This window comes from Lycium barbarum, chromosome 12, assembly GCF_019175385.1.
Source record: "Lycium barbarum isolate Lr01 chromosome 12, ASM1917538v2, whole genome shotgun sequence".
In the NCBI taxonomy this organism is placed as follows: Eukaryota; Viridiplantae; Streptophyta; class Magnoliopsida; order Solanales; family Solanaceae; genus Lycium; species Lycium barbarum.
The window spans coordinates 102,743,691-102,767,905 of NC_083348.1; the positions used below are offsets into that span (position 1 = coordinate 102,743,691).

Consider the following 24,215-nt stretch of genomic DNA (forward strand, 5'->3'; position numbering starts at 1 on the left):
ATTATTGTAACAAAAAAAAAAAAAAAATGTAGTAGTGTGGTGATCGTGGGGTGGGGGGAGAAGATTCTCTCCCTGCAGTATTAGTTTTTTGAATTTATGCTCCAGTTAATTATGGAGCCCCCTTTTGTTAACTGATTTTAATTTAAACATTTTATGTGACAGTTCTTCAGTCTGGTGAAAAAGCGTTTGTATATTTGTATGAAGATGAGTTTCAAGAATCTTTTTGAGAAAAGACATGTTTTAATCCCTGAATTTGACATGAAAATTCACTTTAGCAACTAAACTTAACTTCTATTTATTTACCCCCTTAACAGCTTACGTTTCAATTATTTTCCACCTCAAATGCTGACGTGGCAAAAAAAATTTAAAAAAAAATAAGAGAGTAAAAAACAAAAAAAGTGGATCCGCTCATATATATATATTATTATAAATTAAAAAATAAAATAAAGATTATACAATTAAAAAATAAAATAAACATTATACAATTAAAAAATAAAATAAAAATAAAAATCATCTTCTTCACAATCCCGCTCCCACTCCACAACTCCACCCACCATCTTCTTCCCACTCCACAGCCCCGCCCCCAGCTGCTTCTTCTTCCCACTCCACAACCCCACCCACCATCTTCTTCCGTTTGTCATAACGATTTTTATTGATTGAGTTTTTGATGAATAATCAACAGTAGCTTTTAACTGTTGGTGACTTCTCTTCATCTTTTTTTTTTTTTTTGAAACGTGTGTCCAATTTTTTCCCTTTATCAGTGACCCACCTTTTTTTGGGGGGGGGGGGGGCAGTGTATCAAATTGAGGAGGAGGAGTGAAGCTGTTAGAATGGGAGAAGTGGTAATTTTGTTGGAAAAACTTTAGTGCTTGGTTTTTTTGCTTGATTGTTATTTAATGTTAGAATATTTCATGTATGGGGTGAGGGGGTTTGTAGTTTCACCTTTAGTCCAATGTAAATCCTGAACGTTAGAGTCCAATTTTTTTTGTTTTTGAAATTTGATGACTACTTTGTTAATTAATCATTACTGTTCCATGAACTATGTTTTTGCTTTGCCTTTTTTTCTCTCTGACCAGTATATCTTTGGCCCTTTGCATCAGATTCTCTTGATGTTGTTTCCACAATAAGTGTAAGGGAGACTAATTTGAGAAGGAGTTGGATGAAATTTGTTGGGGAAGATGATGGTGGTGGTTGTGGATGTGAGTTAAAGATGGTGGTGGTGATTTTTTTTTCTTTTAAGGGCATTTCGTCCAAACTAATGATGGCCAACAATAACAATCAAAACAATCAATTTAGACGAATTTGAGTGTAAGTGGGACTAATTTGAGAAGGAATTTGATGAAATTTGGTGGGGAGATGATGGTAGTGGTGGTGGGTGTGGGTTAAAGATGATGGTGATGATTTTTTTTTTTTTGAAGGGCATTTCGTCAATTTTTTTTTGCGGCGGTGGCGGTGGCAGCGGCGATGGCGGCGGCGGAGGCGGTAGCGGAGGTGTAGTGGTTGATAAAAGTAGGGTGAGGATGAGGAGAAAGAAGAAGAAAGAGAAAGAGAAAAAATAATAAAAGAAAAACAAAAAATGAAGTGTTGGTAATTTTGACATGGCAATGATGTGGCATTGACGTGACAATGACGTGGCGCGAGTGTAATACACCTCACATTGTGAGAGTGATATTATTTTTTTAGGATGGAAAATAATTGAAACGTAAGTTGTTAAGGGAGGTAAATAAATAGAAGTTAAGTTTAGTTGATAAAGTGAGTTTTCGTATCAAGTTCAGGGGTTAAAACACGTCTTTAATTGCTACAGGATGATAGAATAATTGCTTTGCTGCAAAAACAATTGGATACAATGGTAATCACCAGTGTTTCTACGAAAAAGGCTTCTTTTCTTACCTTTATTTTTTGTTTGCCTTTTTTGGGTATGTCGTGAACTAAGAAACCTAAAGGCAGCATCTACTGATTCACGCACACATCAAATATCACCACACTTTTTTTGCTTTTATAAGCGTGTATAGAGCTTTAGGTTTGTGAATAATGTAGACATCGATCAAGTTACCTAGCCATGAAAAATTCATAAAAAAAAATGTAATGACAAGACATGTTTTCATTTTTCAGGTAATAAAGTTTTAAGACAAATTAATTTAGAGTTGAGGTGTAGTTGATTGAAAGAAGACATGAAAACAATCAAGAAGGAGAAAGGCGCACGTGCTATAAAACAAACGAGGGTCCATTTCCATGCCGATCAGGATATCCGTTCTGCGTAAATCGACCCCAATTAGCAGTAGGTTTTTCCTAAACCACGTTCTCCATTTTGACCCACAATGTGACGGCTGGTGTCTGGTTTGGGCCTACTAGGTTGCTTCACGTGTGATGTGTGTGAAATATATATATATATGGTTAAAATGGACATAATATTCTTGTCGAATTTAGAATTTTTAAATCTTGGGTGTTCAAAACTTTTAATTTGAAATTCATAAAAAAAATGTAATGACAAGACAAGGTGCGTTATAATTACTGTTAGTTTTCAATACAAAAAACATAGTGTTTGGATAAAATATAATAGATGCTTAAGCACTAGTCGCATGTGTATAGGTCCGTCATTGTATAATAGTTAAGCGTTATTACAAATATTACGTTACTACGAAGTACGAATCATGAAGTTTTGGACAGGAGCACCATTTACTTTTTTAGTAGAATCGAAATTTTTTTGATAAGCAGTTTTCAGAGAGGAAAATTACCTTGGATGCTTTAAAGGTAAAGGATATGAAGTGACAATTGTCGATGATTTAAGTTAACGAACTTTTGGGCAATTGACACATGCTTACACTTCTATAATTCTGATTTTCTCCTTTAATTTTAATTATTATATTGATTTTTAAATTTAGTTGCAATTTCAGATGAATCTTCATTTTCAGTTCCTTTATACTCATACTGCTTCTCCTTTAATGCCCGTTTTAATTGAATTGTTCTTACATATTTCTTTATGATTTAGATTGCATCCAATGGGAAGTATGACTCCTTATTATTTCTTTATGATTTAGATTGCATCCAAGTTAGTTCCCTGCTTTGGTCGCCTATTATTTCTGTTGGGTTTAATTGATAGGTTGAATGGGAAATAGAGGGAAAAAAAGGGGAGGAAAAATGAGTTATTCCCTCTTGCTTTATGAAATAAGCATTTGTCCCTCATTGATAGTGAAAAGAAAAGTTCTCTTACTTAAAAGTAGAAGTACTCCTTCTTGTTGCTAAAGGGTTAAGAAGAGGGTCTCCCTTGGCGCCGTTATTGTCGCTTTGGCTCGGCTTCGCCTTTGATTTTTGGACCAAATAATTATTATTGATTTATTTAATTAATTAAAATATCCAAATCATGACCCGTTAGTGACACGGATGCGCGTGTCTGACCCGCGACCCATTTCTTTCCCGAATTATTTTTAAAATTTCCCTCCGTTTTTGTCTGTTTAAAAAATTGTGACTTTCTGAAAGGTTGCAAACCTTTTCCCAATCAGTGCTTCAATGGCTATATATTTTGGTTAATCCTCATAATTTTTCCTTACGAAAATTTTCTGATATTCTTCTTCTTCTTTTCTGTACTTCTTAAAATCTCTGTGATATACTGCCTTCGAGTGGTTCGCCGTCATCAGAATTTGCTGTACCGCTATTTTGGTGAGTAAATCGTTCTATCCTAGGAGGAAAGATTCCAACACCTCGGGTACATTGAGGGGAATAATTTTCTTAAGGACACACTGTGAATTCAGTGGGCTCGATTTTCTTCCTTAAAAAAATATTTTTCAGATACTATTTTGATATTTTCCAGTTTCTGGTTTCTACTTTCTTGTTTTACAAAGTTGCTGTTTTCTGGAATTTTAACAAACTTACTGTTTCAAAGTAATTATGCAATACAAATTATTAACAATCTTAAGGAAATTATATTTTATATATTAATCTGTATTCTGTTTTGGAGACTAAAACCTGTGTGGTTTTCTACTCCGTATGAAATTTCGTGTTCTGACTTGAAGATATAAAAACTTCGTTGGAATATTAAACTTCATACTGGTACAATGATTTGAAGAACATAAAAACTTCGTTGGAATATTAAACTTCATACTGGTACAATGATTTGAAGAACATAAAAACTTCGTCGTTGTTGTTGTGAAAAGTTTGCTATTCTGATTATTAAAATAGTTTGTCAATTTTGACAAGTGAAAAGAAATGGCAATTGAAGGCGCTACTACTTCTGTGACTATTGCAGCAACAAGCTGAACTGCTGTGCCATCGGTGAAAAAACCGGGGAAATTTTTTGGCGCCAACTTCAAAGGATGGCAGCAAAGGGTGTTCTTTTGGCTTACCACTCTTGGTATGCAGAAGTTCACCAATGAAAACCCTCCAGTACCTGCCGCCGATATGCCGGACAATGAAAAATTTATGATTGCTGAGGCGTGGAAACAGGCAGATTTTCTATGCAAGGGCTACATCCTAAGTGCTTTGGAGGATGATTTGTACAACGTCTACAATGCTATGAAGACTTCGAAAGAATTGTGGGATACACTTGAGAAGAAGTATAAGACTGAAGACGCATGCTTGAAAAAATTTGTGGTTGCCAAGTTTCTAGACTATAAAATGATAGACAGCAAAACCGTTGGAACCCAAGTTCAAGAGCTTTAACTTATTTTCCATGACCTTATCGCTGAAGGTATGGTAGTTAACGAAGCGTTTCAAGTAGCTGCAATGATTGAAAAGTTGCCTCCTTCGTGGAGAGATTTCAAAAATTATCTAAAGCACAAGCGCAAGGAAATGAAGTTGGAAGATCTTGTGATTCGTCTTAAGATTGAGGAAGATACGGTTATGAGAGCGAATATCGCTGAAGAGGCTGCCCCAAAAAGTAAGAAAAGAAAGAAGTCCACCGGACAAAAGAAGGAGCAAGCCAAGAAAAAGTTCAAGGGCAACTGCTATAATTGTGGAAAGGCTGGCCACAAAGCCCCAGATTGTCGTCTCCCGAAAAAGGACAAGAAAAATGGACAATCCAACATGGTGGAGAAGAATGATGACATTGGTGATCTGTGTGCAATGCTATCGGAGTGCAATTTGGTTGGAAATCCAAAGGAGTGGTGGCTTGATTCTGCTGCCACTCGACATGTTTGCTCTGTAAAAGAAGCATTTGCAACCTATGCTCCCGCTGGACCCGAAGAAGAACTGTTTATGGGAAATACTGCAACAGCCAAGGTTGAAGGATATGGGAAGATACTTCTGAAGATGACTTCCGGCAAGGTGCTGACTCTCAACAACGTTCTGCACGTTCCTACAATTAGGAAGAATTTAGTTTCAGCCGCACTACTCATCAAAAACGGGTTTAAATGCGTGCTTGTTAGTGAGAAAGTTGTAATAAGTAAGCATGAGATGTTCATAGGAAAGGGCTATATATTTTCGTTGATCCTCAGAATTTTTCCTTACGAAAATTTTCTGATATTCTTCTTCTTCTTTTCTGCACTTCTTAAAATCTCGTGTGATATACTGCCTTCGAGTGGTTCGCCGTCATCAGAATTTACTGTACCGCTATTTTGGTGAGTAAATCGTTCTATCCTAGGAGGAAAGATTCTAACACCATGGGTACATTGAGAGGAATAATTTCCTTAAGGACACACTGTGAATTCAGTGGACTCGATTTTCTTCCTTAAAAAAATATTTTTTAGATACTGTTTTGATATTTTCCCGTTTCTGGTTTTACAAAGTTTGTTGTTTTCTGGAATTTTTACAAACTTACTGTTTCAAAGTAATTATGCAATACAGATTATTAACAATTTCTTCGGCTTCTTGCTAATTAGCTATTGTTATCCTTTTTTATTAGCTTCATAAACTAATATTTGTAAAACTATTTGTTAATGGAGCATTTTGCCTGTCATATACGTCATTGACACTTTCATTTGTCTCATTATTCAGCCAGTGACAATCTCGCTAAACTCAGCAGAAGTTGTAGTACACAAGAAGATTATTTCAAGTGGGCTAAGTTGGTCGGTAGAATTGTTACCTAAACGTTATGAATGATTATTGGTTCATAAAACTAATATGTTTGGGGCAGATATGACCAATAAAACTTACTTATTGTATCATAAAATCATCAAGCTATTTATGAAAACAATAAAAGATTTGGCCATAGTAATGTAACTAATTGCATAAGTGACACATATACCAAGAATAATGTCTACAAAGAAATATTAAACGTGTATTAGATAACATCTAGTATACCTTATGAAATAATTAAGTAAAATGTAATTTAAAACATATCTTAATTTTTCGCATATGTAGATATTTAATCATTTTGAATTCAAGTACACGGTTACTAAAATAGGACCAACGTCCATTATTCTTGGATAATTGCACTTTTTTGACTAGTATCTATTTTATAACTCCAACAAATATTTCAGATTATGCATAATTTTTATCATATCTATTTCAAATATTTATAACATTCAATGACCTTTTTACTCTTAAATAATATATTACTTTTATAATATTTTTTTATGAAAAATGCATAAGTTTTACTATATTAGAAAATAGTCTAAAAAAATGAGTATGATTCATATTAATATTTTTTTTTAAAATTAATTTTAGTATTTACATAGAATACAGTCAATACACGTGTAACACACATACGTAAAAATTAGTATATTTATATATCTATAAGAGCAAATAATAGATAAGCTCAGAATCTCTTCAAAATTCCCTAAATAACTGACCGACATATCCTTATTTCTTGAAAGGGAATTGAACTATTTTTTAGGTTAGACTAGTCAAAAAGAGTTGGTAAAATGAATGAGAAGTCATACAAAATATGTGGTTTAATCCCCAAAAGTCAAACAATCTTATTAAAATTGTCTGGCTTATATCTAAGGAAAACAGTTTAGAAGGGAAATTTGATCCTCGGGTCTTATAAAATTTTAAAGTTAAGTAACTCTATCTGAATTGTGAAAATTAATTTTATTTGTTACATAATGCCCTTTCAATTAGATTATAAAATAGTTTAATTAAAAAAAGTGATCTGTAGATATAAACTACTTCAATTTAGTTTTCCTTCATTTAGGTTGGGAAAAAGTCATTTTCTCTGAAAAAACGTGATCAGTAGATATAGACTACTTTAATTTAGTTTTCCTTCATTTGGTTTGGGAAAAAGATATTTCCTCTCAAAAAACGTGCATAAATGCTGCTAAGTTAAGAAAAAAAGACTAATTTAGTTTTGAAAGACGTTTTCCGTGAAAACCTTTAAGAATGCATGGGAACAGCGTTTAGTTGAAACCAAAGAAATATTATTTGAAGCATGAATGTTCACGAAAAATCGCAAAGCGAACCAAATCAAAAGAAAAATTGATATTTTTTTTTAATTTGATTTGGTTTTAATTTCTAAAATTTAAAAACCGACAAATATTAGTTTGGTTTCAAATTTAGACAAAATAACCGATCAAAAAAACTACATAAATATTTATTTAAAATAATTACACACACATATATATATGTTAATCTTTATATAAAACTTCAAATTTTTACAATAAATCTTTAATCTTTTGCATTCTTGTTTTGTAGTCTACTTTTTTGCTTTGATAGTTATTTAGTTCTTTGCCTATTCTAGTTTAATTTATATTTTGAGAAGTTCAAGAATTTATTTTATATTATAAACTCACTTGTCTATAACTGAATTTTTAATTACCATCACTGATTAATTCAATTGTCATCAAGATATATTGACAAATGACAACTTTTCTTAAAGATTTATTGGCTTGATAGTGTTACGTAGGATATAGTAATTGAAACTAGATGGCCTATGCCCGTGCGTACGGGCCCAACACTTCGGATTATAGTGTATTTATGTATATGTAGTTGTGTTTAGATAATGATAATATATATATATATATACTATGTTCAAAATACGATTAATATAACATTGTAGTTTGTGCTCCGTATGTAGAACTTTATTTTATTCATGTTTGCTACGAAAATTTATTAATACTCTTTAAAAGAGAAGACTTGTTTAAAAAGAAACTATTTTTCTCTCTTTGAGATAAAACAATAGCAATATTTAAGCATCAGTTGATACTTTCAATTTTAATTCGATTAATTTAACGGTGTAAAATACTTATTATTTTTTTATCAAATTTTGATTTAGATAATTCTAATTCAAATTATTAAATTAATTTTACATGTTTAAAACGAAACAAAGTAGAAATTGATTTTTTCCTTATTCTAAAGAGTCCATCATTATTGATTTAATTGTTTGATTTTCTAAGCATTTGTTTTTTGACATTGTTTGTTTTATTAATATGAGATTCACATTTTTTTTTAATATTGCTTGATTCTGTTAATATGGGGTCCACTTTTTTTTTCCTATGAGTTTGGATGTGGTCAGTTCCATTTTTTTTTTTTAAAGGGACAACGGACGATGAAGCATGGGTCTAAACCCATGCTTTATATAGTTTCTTCTTTTTTTTATTTTTATTTTTTATATTGCTTGGTGTCGTTTAGTATGGGCCCCACCCTTTTGGACATTATTAGTTTGCATTATTATATATATATATATATATATACTATGTTCAAAACACGATTGATATAACATTGTAATTTGTGCTCCGTATCTAAAACTTTATTATATTAGTGTTTGCTAAGAATACAAAGTCTGCACTTTTTTTTTTTTGACATTGTTTTTTTTTTTTTAATATGGGATTCACTCTTTTTTTTTATATATATATATATTGCTTGATTTTGTCAATATGGGTTACTATATTCAAAACACAATTAATATAACATTGTAGTTTGTGCTCCAAATTTAAAACTTTATTATATTAGTGTTTGCTACAAATACGCATGGTGTTTAATATGGGGCCTACAATTATTTTCACATTTATTAGAGTAAGGAAAAAATGAAAAAGTAATTAAATTCTATCTTATTTTAATATATAAGTATTTTAAGTATGTTACTGTACAATAATTTTATTTGCTCCCACTAATGGATTGATACGCACGCGGTAATGAATCCATCATTATTGGCTTAATGAGATACTTTGGAAATTACATGAATATTGTTTGATTTTTTAATATGGGGTGCACTTTTTTTTTTTTGACATTATTAATTTGCATTATTTTTATGCACATATATATATATATATTATGTTCAAAACACGATTAATATAACATTGTAGTTTGTACTCCGTATCTAAAACTTTATTATATTAGTGTTTACTACGAATACAAAGTCTTTTTTGACATTATTTTTTTTGAATATGGGGTTCAATTTTTTGTTTTGATATTCCTTGATTTTGTTAATATGTGTCCACTTTTTTTACGGTGAGTTTGGAGATGGTGGTTCCACTTTTTTTTTTTATATATTGCTTAATGTTGTTTAGTATGGGGTCAATATATATGGGGCTCACAATTTTTTTTTTTTACAATTTTTTTTATGGGCCTGTTTAATATGAGGCCCAATTTTTTTTTTTTATATATATCCTATGTTCAAAACATGATTGATATAACATTGTAATTTGTGCTCCGTATCTAAAACTTTATTATATTAGTGTTTGCTAAGAATACAAAGTCTGCACTTTTTTTTTTATACTGGATGTTGTTTAATATGGGGCCCACAATTTTTTTTAGGGCCTGTTTAATATGGGGCCCAAAAATATGGGATTTACTTTTTTTTTTTTCAATATTGCTTGATTTTGTTAATATGGGGTTCATTTTTTTTCCTGTGAGTTTGGATGTGGTGGGTTCCACTTTTTTTTAATACTGGATGTTATTTAATATGGGGCCCACAATTTTTTTTAATACTGGATGTTGTTGAATATGGGGCCCACAATTTTTTTTAATTTTTTTTAATACTGCATGTTGTTGAATATGTGGCCCACATTTTTTTTTAGGGCCTGTTTAATATGGGGCTCAAAAATATGGGATTCACTTTTTTTTTCAATATTGCTTGATTTTGTTAATATGGGGTCCACTTTTTTTTAGTTTGGATGTGGTGGGTTCCACTTTTTTTTTTTAATACTGGATGTTGTTTAATATGGGGCCCACAACTTTTTTAATACTGGATGTTGTTGAATATGGGATCCACATTTTTTTTAAGGCCCGTTTAAAATATGGGGCCCAATTTTATTATTTTTTTTTATGTTGGTGGGGGGTCCACAGACGGATGACGAAAGAAGCACCAACCGGTGCTTCTAATATAGTAGAAATATGTGCTTGACCATGTTTGTCACATCCAACAAAAAAGCAAAAAGAGAAATAAAAATTGAACCGATGCAAAATTGATTTAATTGATTTGGTTTGGTTCTAACATTTAAACTCAATCCTAACCGAACCATAAATGCCCCTAGTTTAAAAAAATATCTCTCTGACTTTTAAAAAATAAGTCTATCTATTTTTTAAAGTGAATCAGACCCCGCCCACTAGAAAAAAAAATTACTATGTGGCTTTAAAAAAGTATGTCTACTAAAAAATTGGTTAAGCTTTTTTTTAAGTCACGTGACATTTTTTAATTAAAAAATAACCTAAATAATTTTTTTTAAAAATTCCGTCAGCAAAAAGGATATATATATATATATATATATATATATATATATATATATATATATATATATATATATATATAATGAGAGGTATATCTATTCTAAATCGTAAAGTTGAGGGTTATATTTGCACCTTTGCCCTTCTTTTTAAAAGAAAAACTTCAAATATCAGAAACCATTCTTGACTGTATAATAGACCTACCCTCGACTTAAATCCAATTAGATTATTCAACAGTCAGTTAACACTTTTTGAATAATTAAAAAGATTTGCCTGCAAGTATCATAAAATTCCATTAGAACCCCCAACTATAACTATGAACTTAGGTTCAAAATAGTCTCTTAACTACGCACTTTAACAGTTTTGGTCTTTTAAATTTGTCACAAGTTAACAAAAATGGATCCTTAACCATAATGGTAGGTTAAAATAGTCCCTTAGGTATGCACTTAACAGTTTTAGTCCTTTAAGTTCGCCAAAAGTTAACATTTTTAGTCTTCGGCAAAATATTAACCTAATTCTATTTGTTAGATTCGAAGAGAACTATAAAAAAAAGGAAAATTAGCGAAAACTCGCATTTAGAGGTACACATAAATTACTAAGAAAAGGCTAAATACCTCGGGACAAAATCGATGACGTCCGACAATTATAGGGGAAAATAGAGGAAAACCCAACATACTTGATAATGTTAGAAAATAGTGTCTCGAACACATAAACCGAGGGAGTCCATCGACTAAGTAAAATACATTGGACTTTAGAAATCAATTAGAAATAGCAGAAACTACAAAAGAGTCACTACTAAAAACAAGCGAAAAATTGATGGATGAAAATTGTCGGACACTATAAAAAAGCCAATGAACTTTTTAAATTTTTTATTGTTTTACGAAAACCGACGGATGTCTGCCAGTTATCTTCGGACAAAAACGCGCGGAAATTAGTTTTTTTTTTATTATTATTTTTTTATTTTTTAAATTTCACTACAGGATGTATTTATTTTTATATCGTTTTCACTAAAAATCGAGTCTAGTATTTAGCTAGTTAATGGACTCCCTTGGTTTTAACTGATAGTGTCTATTAGATTTTGTGTTCCGAGACACTATTTTCTAACATTATCAAGCCTGTTATTTTTCCTCAATTTTGCACTATAACCTACGTACGACAGTCGGCTTTGTCCCAATATATTTAACCTTTTTTAATAGTGTCTACCTCTAAATGTGAGTTCTCGTTAATTTCCTCTTTTTTTATAGCTTCGTCAAATCTAACAAATAAATTTCGATGACTATTTTACCGGAGACTAAAAGTATTAACTTTTACCGGACTTAAAGGACCAAAACAGTTACTATATTTTAACCTACTCTCATAGTTAAGTTAAGGTGCAATACTTGGCAAACTTATAAGACCAAAATTGTTAATTGCATAGTAAGGGACTATTTTGAACCTATCCTCATAGTTAAGGGTGTCGTTTTCCTATGTCGTCCTTAGCATTCTTGGCTCCCGCCTCGAAAATAACTCAGTGTACACGCTTGGATTCTAGTAAACTAACTGTGCCTTTTTTTTGTGTGTGTGTTTTTTGTTCTTCTGTTTATATTAGAAATTGGATTGTAGTAAAACTAATTGTTTCTTTTTGTATGTTTAACGTTATAAAATCTGACAAAAGAAGAAGAATGGAAGATTTGAAGAGCATGAGTAGGACTAACATTATGTGCACCTGAAATTGGTTGAGTTGTAATTCCAAATGTACAATCCCAATGGCCAATTTCATCTGGGTTATTCTCGTTCATTATTATTCAGTTTGGGCCAATTTGAACCTACATTTGCTTTTCTCGTGGATTTTGTCATCTGGGATTTCTTTGGATTGAAATCCTTTTGGGATTACACATATCAGAAAATGAGATTATATCATTTACAGAAAGCTATCTATAGATAAGAGCAGATGTTGATGCATTGAATGTAAGTTTTTTTCGTCAAAAACGAAGCTGAATTGGGCTTTATAAGAAGCAAAATGGGGTTACTTGTGAAGCCATAACCTTCAAATATTTGAGAATGGACAAGTCTAACAGAACCATCAAGAAATCCAACAATGGTGGCTGCAGAATTTTAAAGTTTATGTGCATGTCACCAAGGGGCCAACCATCTGGTACAACTCCTTTAACATTCTATCTATTGATCAGCTTATTTTTCCATTTGATCTTCCTGTATAATTTGCCTGCTATGTATAGCATTCCTTTTTTGATAAGGAAATTTGGACCATTTCTCGATTTGTGCTTGCCATTCTTGTGCAGAGGCCATGCTAATCTTCTCTGTATCGTTCCAATTTTATCCGATGTCTGTATTCCTTTTGTAGCTGATTTGTATTGAATGCTCTTTTTATCAGTTTAACTTCTTGAAAATGATTGGCTTCTTCAGTTTTTCATGACCAGTTCACATCTATTCATGTTCAATGTGCTTCCATGAGATAAACTTGATTAGAATTGACTTTGTCCATGGAGAATGGTTAATCTTTGAACAGATTTGCCTATCTGGCTGTACCACCCCCTCCTTCTACACGTACAACACACACGAACAAAAAAAAAAAAAAAAAGGAAGAAGGTGTAGAACCCTAACTCAAGGTATGATCACTAGCATTGAGTCTCCAAATAAGGGAAAAACAGTTTTACTCATTAGCACCAGCTATGAAAGGCACTTGTAACACAGATATTGATAGTGAATTCTCAACGGAGGGAATAAAAAAAGATAAAACCAACAAGGATTATGTGCTTGTCCAATGATCTGTCATTTGTGGCTGTTGCTTTGGTGCTTGCATAATTTTTATCATTTGAATGACCTGATAGTTTATATCTTTTTTGTAGCCCTATTTTGGCATGTATCACATTTAAGGCGTGACTTTTATTCTTGCTGAGAAATTTCTACCATGTTTTCCCTGGATGCATAAAAATCGTGTGTTTCTTGTTATGGTAATTACTGTGATTCCTTTTGCAGACGCCATAGATTATGACTAATCCTGGGTGTTATTCGTCTAATGAATTATAAGCAACCAAACCAACTTTAGAGCTCTAACATTCTTTACTACTAAAAAGTGTTCATCATTGGTTTTCTTGTTATGGAATACTTAGTTCATCTGAATCTGCCCAATGTCATTTATTATATGTGTTAATGTGCACCTCAACTCGTGTCCTTGTATCCTGGTGGGATATCATCAGCTATGTCTGTGTTAATAGAGAGGAGCTTTTTATCTGATGAATTTTGAGTTTTTTCATCTGTAGTTATGCTAAAGAAGAATTAAAATTCGGTTTTCTTATCTGAGCCAGTGTGCGCAGAACTTTCTTTAGATGTTTGATCCCATTAATCATAGTTTCTGAATGTTCAACAGAAGAAACTAATGGTGACCCTCCCGCTGCTCCAATTTTCTCGTCTTCAGCAACCAGTGATGCTGAAACTGCTCCACCAAACACTCCTAATACATGCAGGGAACTGGTAATAGCTTCTAAGCTTCGAAACTTTACTTTCAATGAGCTGAAGTTGGCGACAAGGAACTTCAGAGATGATTGTCTTCTTGGAAAGGGCGGCTTTGGTTCTGTTTACAAAGGTTGGATCAATGAGAATGGAAGTTCGCCAGTGAAACAAGGCACTGGGCTTCCTGTTGCAGTAAAGACTCTAAATAAACATGGACTTCAGGGTCATAGGGAGTGGCTTGTACGCAACTTTCTAGTTTTCATCTTCATTTTCTAGACTTTGAATGTTTAATACTGTAATTTTTTATATATGCCATTTACAAGTTATCCTCATGTGACAGGCTGAAGTAAACTTCCTTGGGAAGCTACATCATCCAAATGTGGTTACATTAGTAGGCTATTGCATGGAAGACGCTAAAAGGCTACTCGTCTACGAGTTTATGGCTTGTGGAAGTTTGGAGAACCACTTATTCAGAAGTATGTTCCATGTTATACTTGTGCTCTTCTGCATGTTTTGCTTGACAATTAGCTTTTTCTTTATAAATCTCCTCCGTGATAGAATATGTAGCATACAAATTCTGCAATAGGTGTCTTTTTAATTTCTGTTTTGAGTTTTCCTTTAAATATTTGGCAATCTGTAGCAAACTTGGAGGACGATATGATAAATTAAGTTTCATCTAGCTAGAACAACCAAGGTAAGTAAGATAAATACTGCAAGCATTCAGATATAAAATTTGTTCAAGGTTACACAATAGATGCATTTGTTCCCTGCCATTTAGTGAGATCCCAAAATGGTTAATCACTCCCGATAACATTGTTACCCTCTTGAAACTGCAATTTGTTCAAGTTACCTACTACGACATGATGTCATCCGTTTCTCTAAAACCTATTTATTTAATGAATTTTAACTATTACTTCTAAAGAATTTCTACTTGTTAACACAGTGTGAGCATTGATAAAGAGCATTAGGGCTCAACTTGTGCATGGAAACTGTAGCCAATATGTTTGAATATGAAGTAAAGCAGTTGGACGTGAACTACCTACAAGCATGTTTATTGCAAGTATAAATATCATTAGGACTCTACCTCAATGGAAGAAAACTAGCTGTATACGAAATATGTCCGATTCCAAAACTGTACGCAGAGCTACCTCCTTATATGACTCCTCTAGGATGGAGGTTTGTGATAGTTGTAAAGAAATGGATCATGGGCCTAGCTCAACCCCAAAAGCTAGCTTATGAGGGGAGGATTGCCCAAGTCCATATAAGGAGACCACCCATCTCATTAACCACTGATGAGGGACTTTTTTCATTCTTCAACACCCCACCTCTGGTGCGTGGGCAATTTAATTTGGGGGCCCACATTGGGTGAGATGGGTCTTGCTCTGATACCATGTAAAGAAATGGATCACGGGCCTAACTCAACCCCAAAAGCTAGCTTATGAGGACAGGATTGCCCAAGTCCATATAAGGAGACCACCCATCTCATTAACCACCGATGCAGAACTTTTTTCATTCTTCAACAATAGTTAAGGATGATGTAGAAATAAGTAGTTATAATTCGAACAATTATCTGATAGGCGTGGCTTGAATATCTTGCTCGAAAGGTTCTAGTGGAGGATAACTCATCCAGGATCTTTCGATAATGGTGTACATTTGTGCTTATCATAATAGTAACAATAAGTAAAAGAAAAAATATTATTGTTATTATTATTGTTATGTACATAAGTACATCAAATTCTAGGTTGGGGATCGAAGAAGGGCTACCTGTTGTGGTCACAGGTGCCGTGAGGCTTATATTTCCAAACATCTGTAGAATTTCCTGCTAGAAGGAGTTGACAGTACATTAGGCAGGGGAGGCACATGGGAGAAGCTCTTTGGGACTTAGAATTTAGGAGGAACCTCCAAGATCGAACAACTTTATCAGATTAATACATGGTTAGTTAGTCACTAGCGAATGTGGGAGACCGGGAAGGATAGAATATTCCCATTTGGATCTTATTACCTTAAGCCCTTCATTGTCAAGGAAGAATTTCCCAGAAGTTATCACCTATCAATGAGGATACTGACGGTGCCAAGAATGGTTTGTTTCTTTACATGACTCGTAATGAAGGAAGCAATCCTAACGGTGCGAAATTGAGGAAGAGGAGGATCACATACATCTATTGGTGTTTCACGTGTAAAATATCCAAAGGTGAATCATCTCCTTTTGTAGTTGTAGTATCTCAGTAATGGTGAGAGGTTTTGAAGAAGTTAACTTATAAAGGACAATGTTAAGCACATTGATGTAAACATTTTCGAGAAGACGTCGATCATGCAATGTTGCTCCTCTAGCCTTTAAGAGTTACTTTTTTTTTTTTTTTTATATATTAAGCCATCACCATTAGGTTGTGAACCTATGGTGTGGGGGGTTTGGCTTGACCCCTACCATGTATTATATAAGTAAAGATAATTTACAATGACTAGAGGGGGACATGGAACCTTGCCTCTAGTCTACAAAAGAGATTGTAAAAACAATCTAAAAGGGAGGAGATAGCCAAATGAACAGAATCCTCCCTAGCTATCAAGATATTCTAGCTTACAAAGAAGTTACATTTTTCAAATCTTCTTCTAAAAGTAGGAAGTTGTTGCTTATCAAGTTGAATTAGCCCCTTGACTTCTCTTGGTAAATCCCTTTGAGAAAGATATAAGGTCCTCCTTCTACTTGTTGAAGCCATTTTAGCAAGGAAATCAGCCGCCATGTTAGCCTCTCTGTAACAGTGAGAAATTTGCACAGTTGCATCTTTAAGAAAGCCATTTGTGGTGTTGATGATCTGCTTGAGCTTCAAGTTGTCTGTATCTTTGTTGAGCAACATCTTGACTATGAGTTGGGAGTCTAGCTCAATTTGCACATTATCAAAGCCATGATTCATGCACCATCTAATGCCATGCTCAGTAGCCAATGCTTCTGCAATATTGTGACTCTCACAATCCACAGAGATAGAAAAAGCCATTATTAGATCCCCTTCCTCATTTCTTAGAATGCCACCTATACCGGCACGGTTAGGAATATCCACAAAACTACCATCAGTGTTAAGTTTAAACCATCCCATCTCTGGTTTTCTCCAACATACAGGGATGCATTTTACCACAGGGCTAAGTTTTTCAATCATGTCACAACAGTTACACCAGTTGCCTTCTACATTGATGTTGGGATATGCAACAGTTATTGCAGCTTTCATGTTCCAGGTGATTTGCATTTCCATCTTGTATAAATCAAACTTCTTTTGTTCCCCAAATCTGCAAGATTAAGAGTTACTTTGGAAAGAAAGAAATATGAGCAGTTTTGAAGGGATAGAAAATAACTTTCTACTTAAGGAATAGTCTCTTATCGCCAGTTTCCTTTTAGTACACCCCGGGAGTATTTCACCAATTGCAAAATTATTATTAACTTATTAATTAATAATAACAATAAAATAATATTATTGATAATACCAATATTAATAATAATAATAATCATGATGGTGATGATTTTGTAATTTGTTTGTGTATGCATGCTAAACTTTACACTTGGCTCTAAAGAGGCAGAAGTCATGTTGGTGGCCCGTACAAGCTAGAAAGAGGTAGGCACGAAACATGAGTGGAGGAAAAATGGAAAGTTGGGCAAAAATGTAGTATGGTAGGGCTTTATGGTAAGGCAAAACCACCTCCTTTATTTTAGTACACATACATCTCAAATGGACCACCACTATTTATAAGTGGTGATGGAAGGATTTAGTGAGAGTATTTACAACTCTCTTGTAAAATATTCCTCCAATGGCTTATTTCTAGGACTACCCTTTCTAGAATATTTCTGGACTTTTCTCTCTAGAACACTCATTCTGGAGATTTTTCTTCAATTCTGTACAACTCTTGAATATTCTAGATTCTTCTTTGAAATGTTTTGAATATTAAGTTGACGATGACTTTTCAGCACTCCGCCTCAACACCAACTTAATTTGTTCTTTACATCCATTTTGAGAGATTCTCAAAACTTTGCTATCATCTTGATATCCAGACACTTTGTGAATCGCTTCATTCGTCGAATTTCTCCGCTCACTACTCTTTGAAGCTTATTCAAATTAGTAGTCTCCTTGGACTGGCGTTGTTTGACAGCATCAACATCTTCCTTACCCTTATTGCTCATTTCTTTTAGCCTTTTCAGCTTCATTTTGCCCCTCCACATCCTCCTCTCCAGCTCATCCACATCGATGTCCTCATCACTATAAAAATCATCCATCAACGGTTCGGGCTGTCTGTGGAGCAGCTGCTTACACCTCCTTTAGAGGAGCAAGGAAGAAATCAAGATTGCCGCCAAACCTAATTCTTCAAACATCATTATCTTGGCAACCTTGAATTACAGTTAAAAAAAAAAAGCAGAAACCTTCTAGAAACAATGGGATTTAACAGCTATCCTCAAAATCCTCTTCACATAAATTCGGAGTTAGCCAAAATATATGTAGTTGGTCAAATTGATGATGACCTTCCCTCCACTAAAAGAGTTTATTTCTTGGTTCCAAAAGTTTGTTCAACTCTTTTCCGATAAAAGAGGTGGAAGCAGTTGCTCCACAAACAGAGCCAAAGCTGTTGATGGATAATGATTATTGTGATGAAGAGATTAATGTGGATGAGCTGGAGTGGGGATGTAGAGGGAGAAGATGAAGCTGAAAAGGCTAAAAGAAATGACTAATAAGGGTAAGAAACGTGTTGATACTGCAAAACAACGTTAGTCCAAGGAGATTACTACCTTTGAAGAAGCTTCAAAAAGTAGTGAGTGGAGAAAGTCGACGAATGAAGAGATTCACAAGTGTCTGAATATCAAGATGATTGCAAAGTTCCGAAAATCTCTCAAAATGGATGCAAAGAACAAATTAAGTTGGTGTTGAGGCGGAGCATTGAAAAGTCATCACCAACTTAATATTCTAATACATTTTAAAGAAGAATCTAGAATATTCAAGAGCTGCAGAGAATTGAAGAAAGATCTCTAGAATGTGTGTTCTAAAGGAGTAAAGTCAAGAAATATTCTGGAAAGAGTAGTTCTAGAAATAAGCTGTTGGAGGAAAATTTAGAAGAGAGTAGTAAATACTCTCACTAGATCCTTCCATCACCACTTATAAATAGAGGTGGTCCATTGAGATGTATGTATACTAGGATTCAATACAAATCAGCTAGGAACTCATAATTGCTAGAGAGTGAGTGTAAGAATTGTAAGACCGAAGCTAGTCCTGATTGAGCAATAATAAAATTCAAGCCGTGAACAACTAATTGTGCTCAACATGAATCACTCGAGTAGAATGAAGATAATGGATAATTCCGAATATATAATTTTTGTTTATTAAAGATGTGAAATGGTACTTTTATTCGAGAGCTTGAGTGATGAACATATCTAATTCTAAAACTAGTGATGTCTAACAGGTGATGCTAGTGTTGACATTAATGGGAGAACTTTAGGTTATGTACATAATGCGCTAAGTGAGTGGGATTATAGATGGATTTGGATTTGAGCTAACTATTAGCAGTCCTTTTTCCAACTCTTCCCTCAGCTTTAAAGGTTGCATTGGAGTTATGCATTTGCTCCTTTTGTCGCGACGTGCTATGTCTTTGAACAGTTTTGCATGAAACTGGAAACTAGAAGGCGAAGGAAGACACTTTAGTTGTAGGTCTTATTGAGTGCTTGCTGGGACTAAACCAATGAGTCATGCATGGAACTGCATTTACCTCTACATTACTTTGTTTACCATACAGATGAATCACTTAGATATGGTATATCAACTCGTCAGTTTTTGTAGTTCTTAGTACATATTTCTCGTTTATGTCTGTTCTTTTATTCTTTTATCTACCTCCTGTATTTTCTTTCTGTTCTGCAGGGACCGTCCCTCTTCCTTGGCGCATCAGGATGAAAATAGCATTAGGAGCAGCACAGGGCCTAGCATATGTTCATGAAGAAGCTCAAAAACCGGTTATATATCGAGATTTTAAAGCATCCAACATCTTATTAGATGCGGTAATTATTTTAAATTCCTGACACTATGAATTTTCTCTTCATATCTCCCTATTTAATACTTGACATACTCAGAAATCTTTCTATGGTTGTTACTGTCATTCCAGAACTACAATGCTAAGCTATCAGACTTCGGGCTTGCCAGAGATGGGCCCGAGGGAGATAAGACGCATGTGTCGACACGTGTAGTGGGCACACAGGGATATGCTGCTCCAGAGTACGTTATGACTGGTAAGTTGAAAATTATACTCCTTTTCCTTTGTTCTTCTTTTAAATGGTTTTATCCTTGGGAAAGTAGTGCATTTCTATCTCTAGACCTATGAATGTCACATTGTCTCAAGAAGGTTATTTTTCGGCAATTCTTAAACATTAATTCTTTTCATCTCAATTTATGTGATACCGTTTGAATGCAGTTTATGTGTTATTTGACCTTTCAATCATAATCTATGGGATTGCTATTAAGACGTTATTTTGATGTCGTAAATATCACATAAAAGTTGTAAAATATAATACTCCACTTATCATTTATAGGATTGCATTAAACATGTTGGAAATTCTAAACAGAAAGAGTATAAATAAAGGTGAATGGTGTAATTATTTTCTTATATATAGAAACAAAACAAAGGTCTAAGTATGGGTGTTATGGAAGCTTTTCAATCCCTTCTTTCCAAAGCGAGAATCCTATTTCTTCTGGGGCTGTTCCAAAATATTATTCACTTAAAGGAAAATTTGATATAATTCTAATAACTCAAATCATTATCTGCGGACCATTATTAGTTTTTTCAATGCTGGTTTCTTATTCTGTACTCTACAAACACAAAAGTCGACATATGAATCCATGTGTTCTCCAATCAAATGCTAAACAGCTCACTCATTCAGATCTTTTCTGAATAAGTGTGTGAGTTATATGCTGTTAAACTGGGACTGATGAAGTCAAGAACCACATTTGGAAAGAGAAAAGGGTACTTTTTCAGAAGAAAAAAAAGGTGAGCAGAAAAGGGAAAAGGGAAAACAGAAAGGATTCCATCTAAACCATCATTCTATTTGTGGGTCCATGTCTACATGGGATAAAAAAATCATATATTTTGTCATGTAAATTTTTTTGGTGACAAATTTGGTTGAGTGATTGTACAAGAGAAAAACTCTAAGCTGAGTAATTTTTACTGATACAAACAAAGTTGAATTACTTTGCTGCATAATTCTCCATAGTTGAGTGACCTTTTCAGATATTTACTCCTCATAATTACCTTAAACTTGGTCATTATGCCGTTCATCATGAGTATAGAATCCATTTTTATTCATGAGTTGTTCATTATACAGTAGAAAATATAGGACACATAAAATGCTTCTATTTATTTTCTGGACACTCATAAAATGCTTCTATTTATTTTCTTCTAATCCTAGAATATCGTATCCATGTTTGTTCTACGTTGTTTTACAGTTTCACGCTTCAAGGATGTCAAGTATTATGAAAATAGCAGCAATATGCCCAATATGGGATGATCAGCCCCGTGGCACAATTTTATTTTAAACTATAGAATTGCTATCGTCATAAGAAAGACAATTGACACTATTACTCTTGGCAGGGCATCTGACTATGAAAAGTGATGTCTATAGTTTTGGGGTGGTTCTCCTTGAAATAATAACTGGGCGAATTTCCATGGACAAGAGAAGACCAAGGGTTGAACAGAACTTAGTGGCATGGGCAAAACCATATCTTGTAGATAGGCGTAATTTTTGCCGGATTATAGATCCTCATCTTGGCGGCCAATTCTCAAGGAAAGAAGCACTTAGGTCCATTGAGATTGTTGCTCTCTGCCTTAGAAGGAACGCGCAATCCAGACCTGCAATGAGTGAAGTCGTGGAGATGTTGACGCCTCTGCTTTTAACAGGAGAAATTGCCTCCGCTCCTAACATGCAAACTGGTGTCAACTTAAATGGCAAGAATAGCAGTAATGTGCAGGCAGGGGTTGTAGCAAAGGACAAACATGCAGCTGGGAGCCTCCCTTCACCAAATGGTTCATACGCGTCATCATCTAACTATACCCTTACTAACAAACCTTAACTAGGTTAACAAAAATATAGCTTAGTTTTCGCTGTTCTCTGTTTTGTTCTTAGCCTAGTCGTGCTTATGGAAAGACTATAGAATGCTGGAAGCAGAAGGTGAAACTTCAAGCGCATACAAGTCAATGATAATTGTATAGGTGTTATACCTTTTCAACCCCTCTTTAGTGTGATATACAGTTTATATTGTAGTTGACAAGTTCAATTGTCATATTTAGCTTTGTCTTTATGAAACAAGATTTGTCCATAAGTAATGCAATTTTCCATATTGCTGAAATAACTTTGTTGTCTATGTCACAATGCGGTGGTTCAAGCAGCCTTGTCAAAATTGTTTGGCTTATGTCTACTCAGAAGATGAAGGAAAAAAAAATTTAAAGGAAAATTTTGATTCTCGAATCTTATAAAATTATAGTTAAGCAAATCTATCCTAAATTGATTCTATTTAATGCCAATCAATTGTATTATAAAATTGTTTAGTAAAAGTCTGGATGAAAAGATGATCAGTAGACATAGACGACTTTAATTAAGTTTTCCTTCATTTGCTTTTAGAAAAAGACATTTTCTTGTTTCTCGAGTCTTCTAAAATCTTAAAGTTAAGTAAATCCATTTGAATTGTGAAAATTAATTCTATTTGATGCATATGTCCTTTCAATCGGATTATAAAATAGTTTAATAAAAGTCTGGCTAAGAAAATGATAAACTACTTTAATTTAGTTTTTCTTCATTTGGTTTGGGAAAAAGACATTTCTCTAAAAAAAAAAAAGGCGTACATAAGTGCTGCTAGTTACGAAAACGACGAGGACCTTTTTGTCAAAGAATAAGAAAAAGACTAATTAATCCATGAAAACTTTTAATATACATGGAAACAAAATTTGTGTTGAAATTAAATAAAGGCTTTAATGTATATGCGACCCCCTAATTTTTTTTTCTTTTCATTTTGGCACCTCAACCAAGTATTGTTTCTATTGAATTTCTGAACTTAGACTCAAGTTTATCTATCAAACACAATCGTTACTTACATAACATATATGGTGAGTTTCAATTTTTTTTCCGCCTTGCCTGTTAATGTCAATCGCATCCTACGTGAAAAATTCAACCAATTAATCCACCCCACTCATATTAATTATGCACATCAGATATTAAGTTTTGGTTTTGATTTTTTAGTTTTCAATTTGGTTTCTTATTTTTCAGTTTTTGATTTTCCAGTTTTTGTTTCTTATTTTTCAGTTTTAGTTTCCAATTTTAATTTCTTATTTTCTAGTTTTGTTATTTGATTGGTTTAAGTGGTGGTTCTTCACTTTTATAACACAGTATCACATTTCTTCCTATCTGATGTGTATAATAAAAATGGGTGGTGTATTTTAATTGGTTAAATTTGATCCATGTAGGGTGTGATTGACATTCACGTGCAAGGCTAAAAAAAATTGACATTCACCATATATGTTAAGTAAGTCGGATTGTGTTTGATAGACACTTTTGAGGCCAAGTTCGGTGGTTCAATAGGAACAACATTTAGCTGAGGTGCCAAGATAGGAAAAAGGGCCAAGTTTAGAGGGCCACATATGTATTTATTATTTGAAGCAGTATTGAAAAGACAAATCAAAAGAAAAATTGATATTGTTATTAGTTTGATTTGATTTTAATTTTTATAACTGATAAATATTAGCCTGATTTGATTTTAAACAGAAATAACAGAATCAAACGAACTACATAAATACCTATTTAAAAAATTATAATTACACATATATGTTAATCTTTATCGTAGGGATCTAGTAGCTCAATTGGTCGGATATCTGAACTTTCATCTAATTTGTGAGAGTTCGAATCCCCACGTTGTAATTCCTTCTCCCCCATTTCCCCTTCCCTTACTCCCTATGTAATAATTTTTTTTATTTTTTTAAAATGTTAATCTTTATCTAAAAACTTTAAAATTTTACAGTAAATCTTTAATCTTTTGGATTCTTGTTTTGTAGTCTAATTCTTTGCTTTCGTAGTAGTTTAGGTCTTTGCCTTTATATTCTACTTTGATTTATATTTTGAAGTTTCACGAATTTATTTTATATTATAAAATCACTTGTCTTTAATTGAATTATTAATTATCACCACTGATTAATTCAATTGTCATCAAGATATATCGGCAAAAATAACA

The 24,215-nt window shown here is 33.4% G+C and overlaps 1 protein-coding gene and 1 pseudogene across 1 annotated transcript; one reads left to right on the forward strand and one right to left on the reverse strand.

Moving 5' to 3' along the window:
* The first annotated feature begins 11,999 nt into the window (after positions 1-11,999).
* On the forward strand, positions 12,000-22,340 carry LOC132621421 (serine/threonine-protein kinase PBL34-like). The gene is made up of 6 exons (XM_060335683.1): positions 12,000-12,670; positions 13,904-14,226; positions 14,327-14,462; positions 19,869-20,005; positions 20,110-20,233; positions 21,589-22,340. Exons 1-6 carry the CDS (start codon positions 12,577-12,579, stop codon positions 22,065-22,067), a joined length of 1,293 nt encoding a protein of 430 aa, XP_060191666.1. The 5' UTR covers positions 12,000-12,576; the 3' UTR covers positions 22,068-22,340.
* On the reverse strand, positions 12,770-12,882 carry LOC132625287 (U6 spliceosomal RNA; annotated as a pseudogene).
* Positions 22,341-24,215: the final 1,875 nt, after the last annotated feature.

Bases quoted from the DNA above. Each gene is read 5' to 3' on its own strand.
- LOC132621421 (XM_060335683.1), top strand. From the start codon at position 12,577: ATGGACAAGTCTAACAGAACCATCAAGAAATCCAACAATGGTGGCTGC. The intron at 12,671-13,903 runs GTACAACTCCTT...AATGTTCAACAG, and splicing joins ACCAAGGGGCCAACCATCTG to AAGAAACTAATGGTGACCCT. The intron at 14,227-14,326 runs GTACGCAACTTT...CTCATGTGACAG, and splicing joins AGGGTCATAGGGAGTGGCTT to GCTGAAGTAAACTTCCTTGG.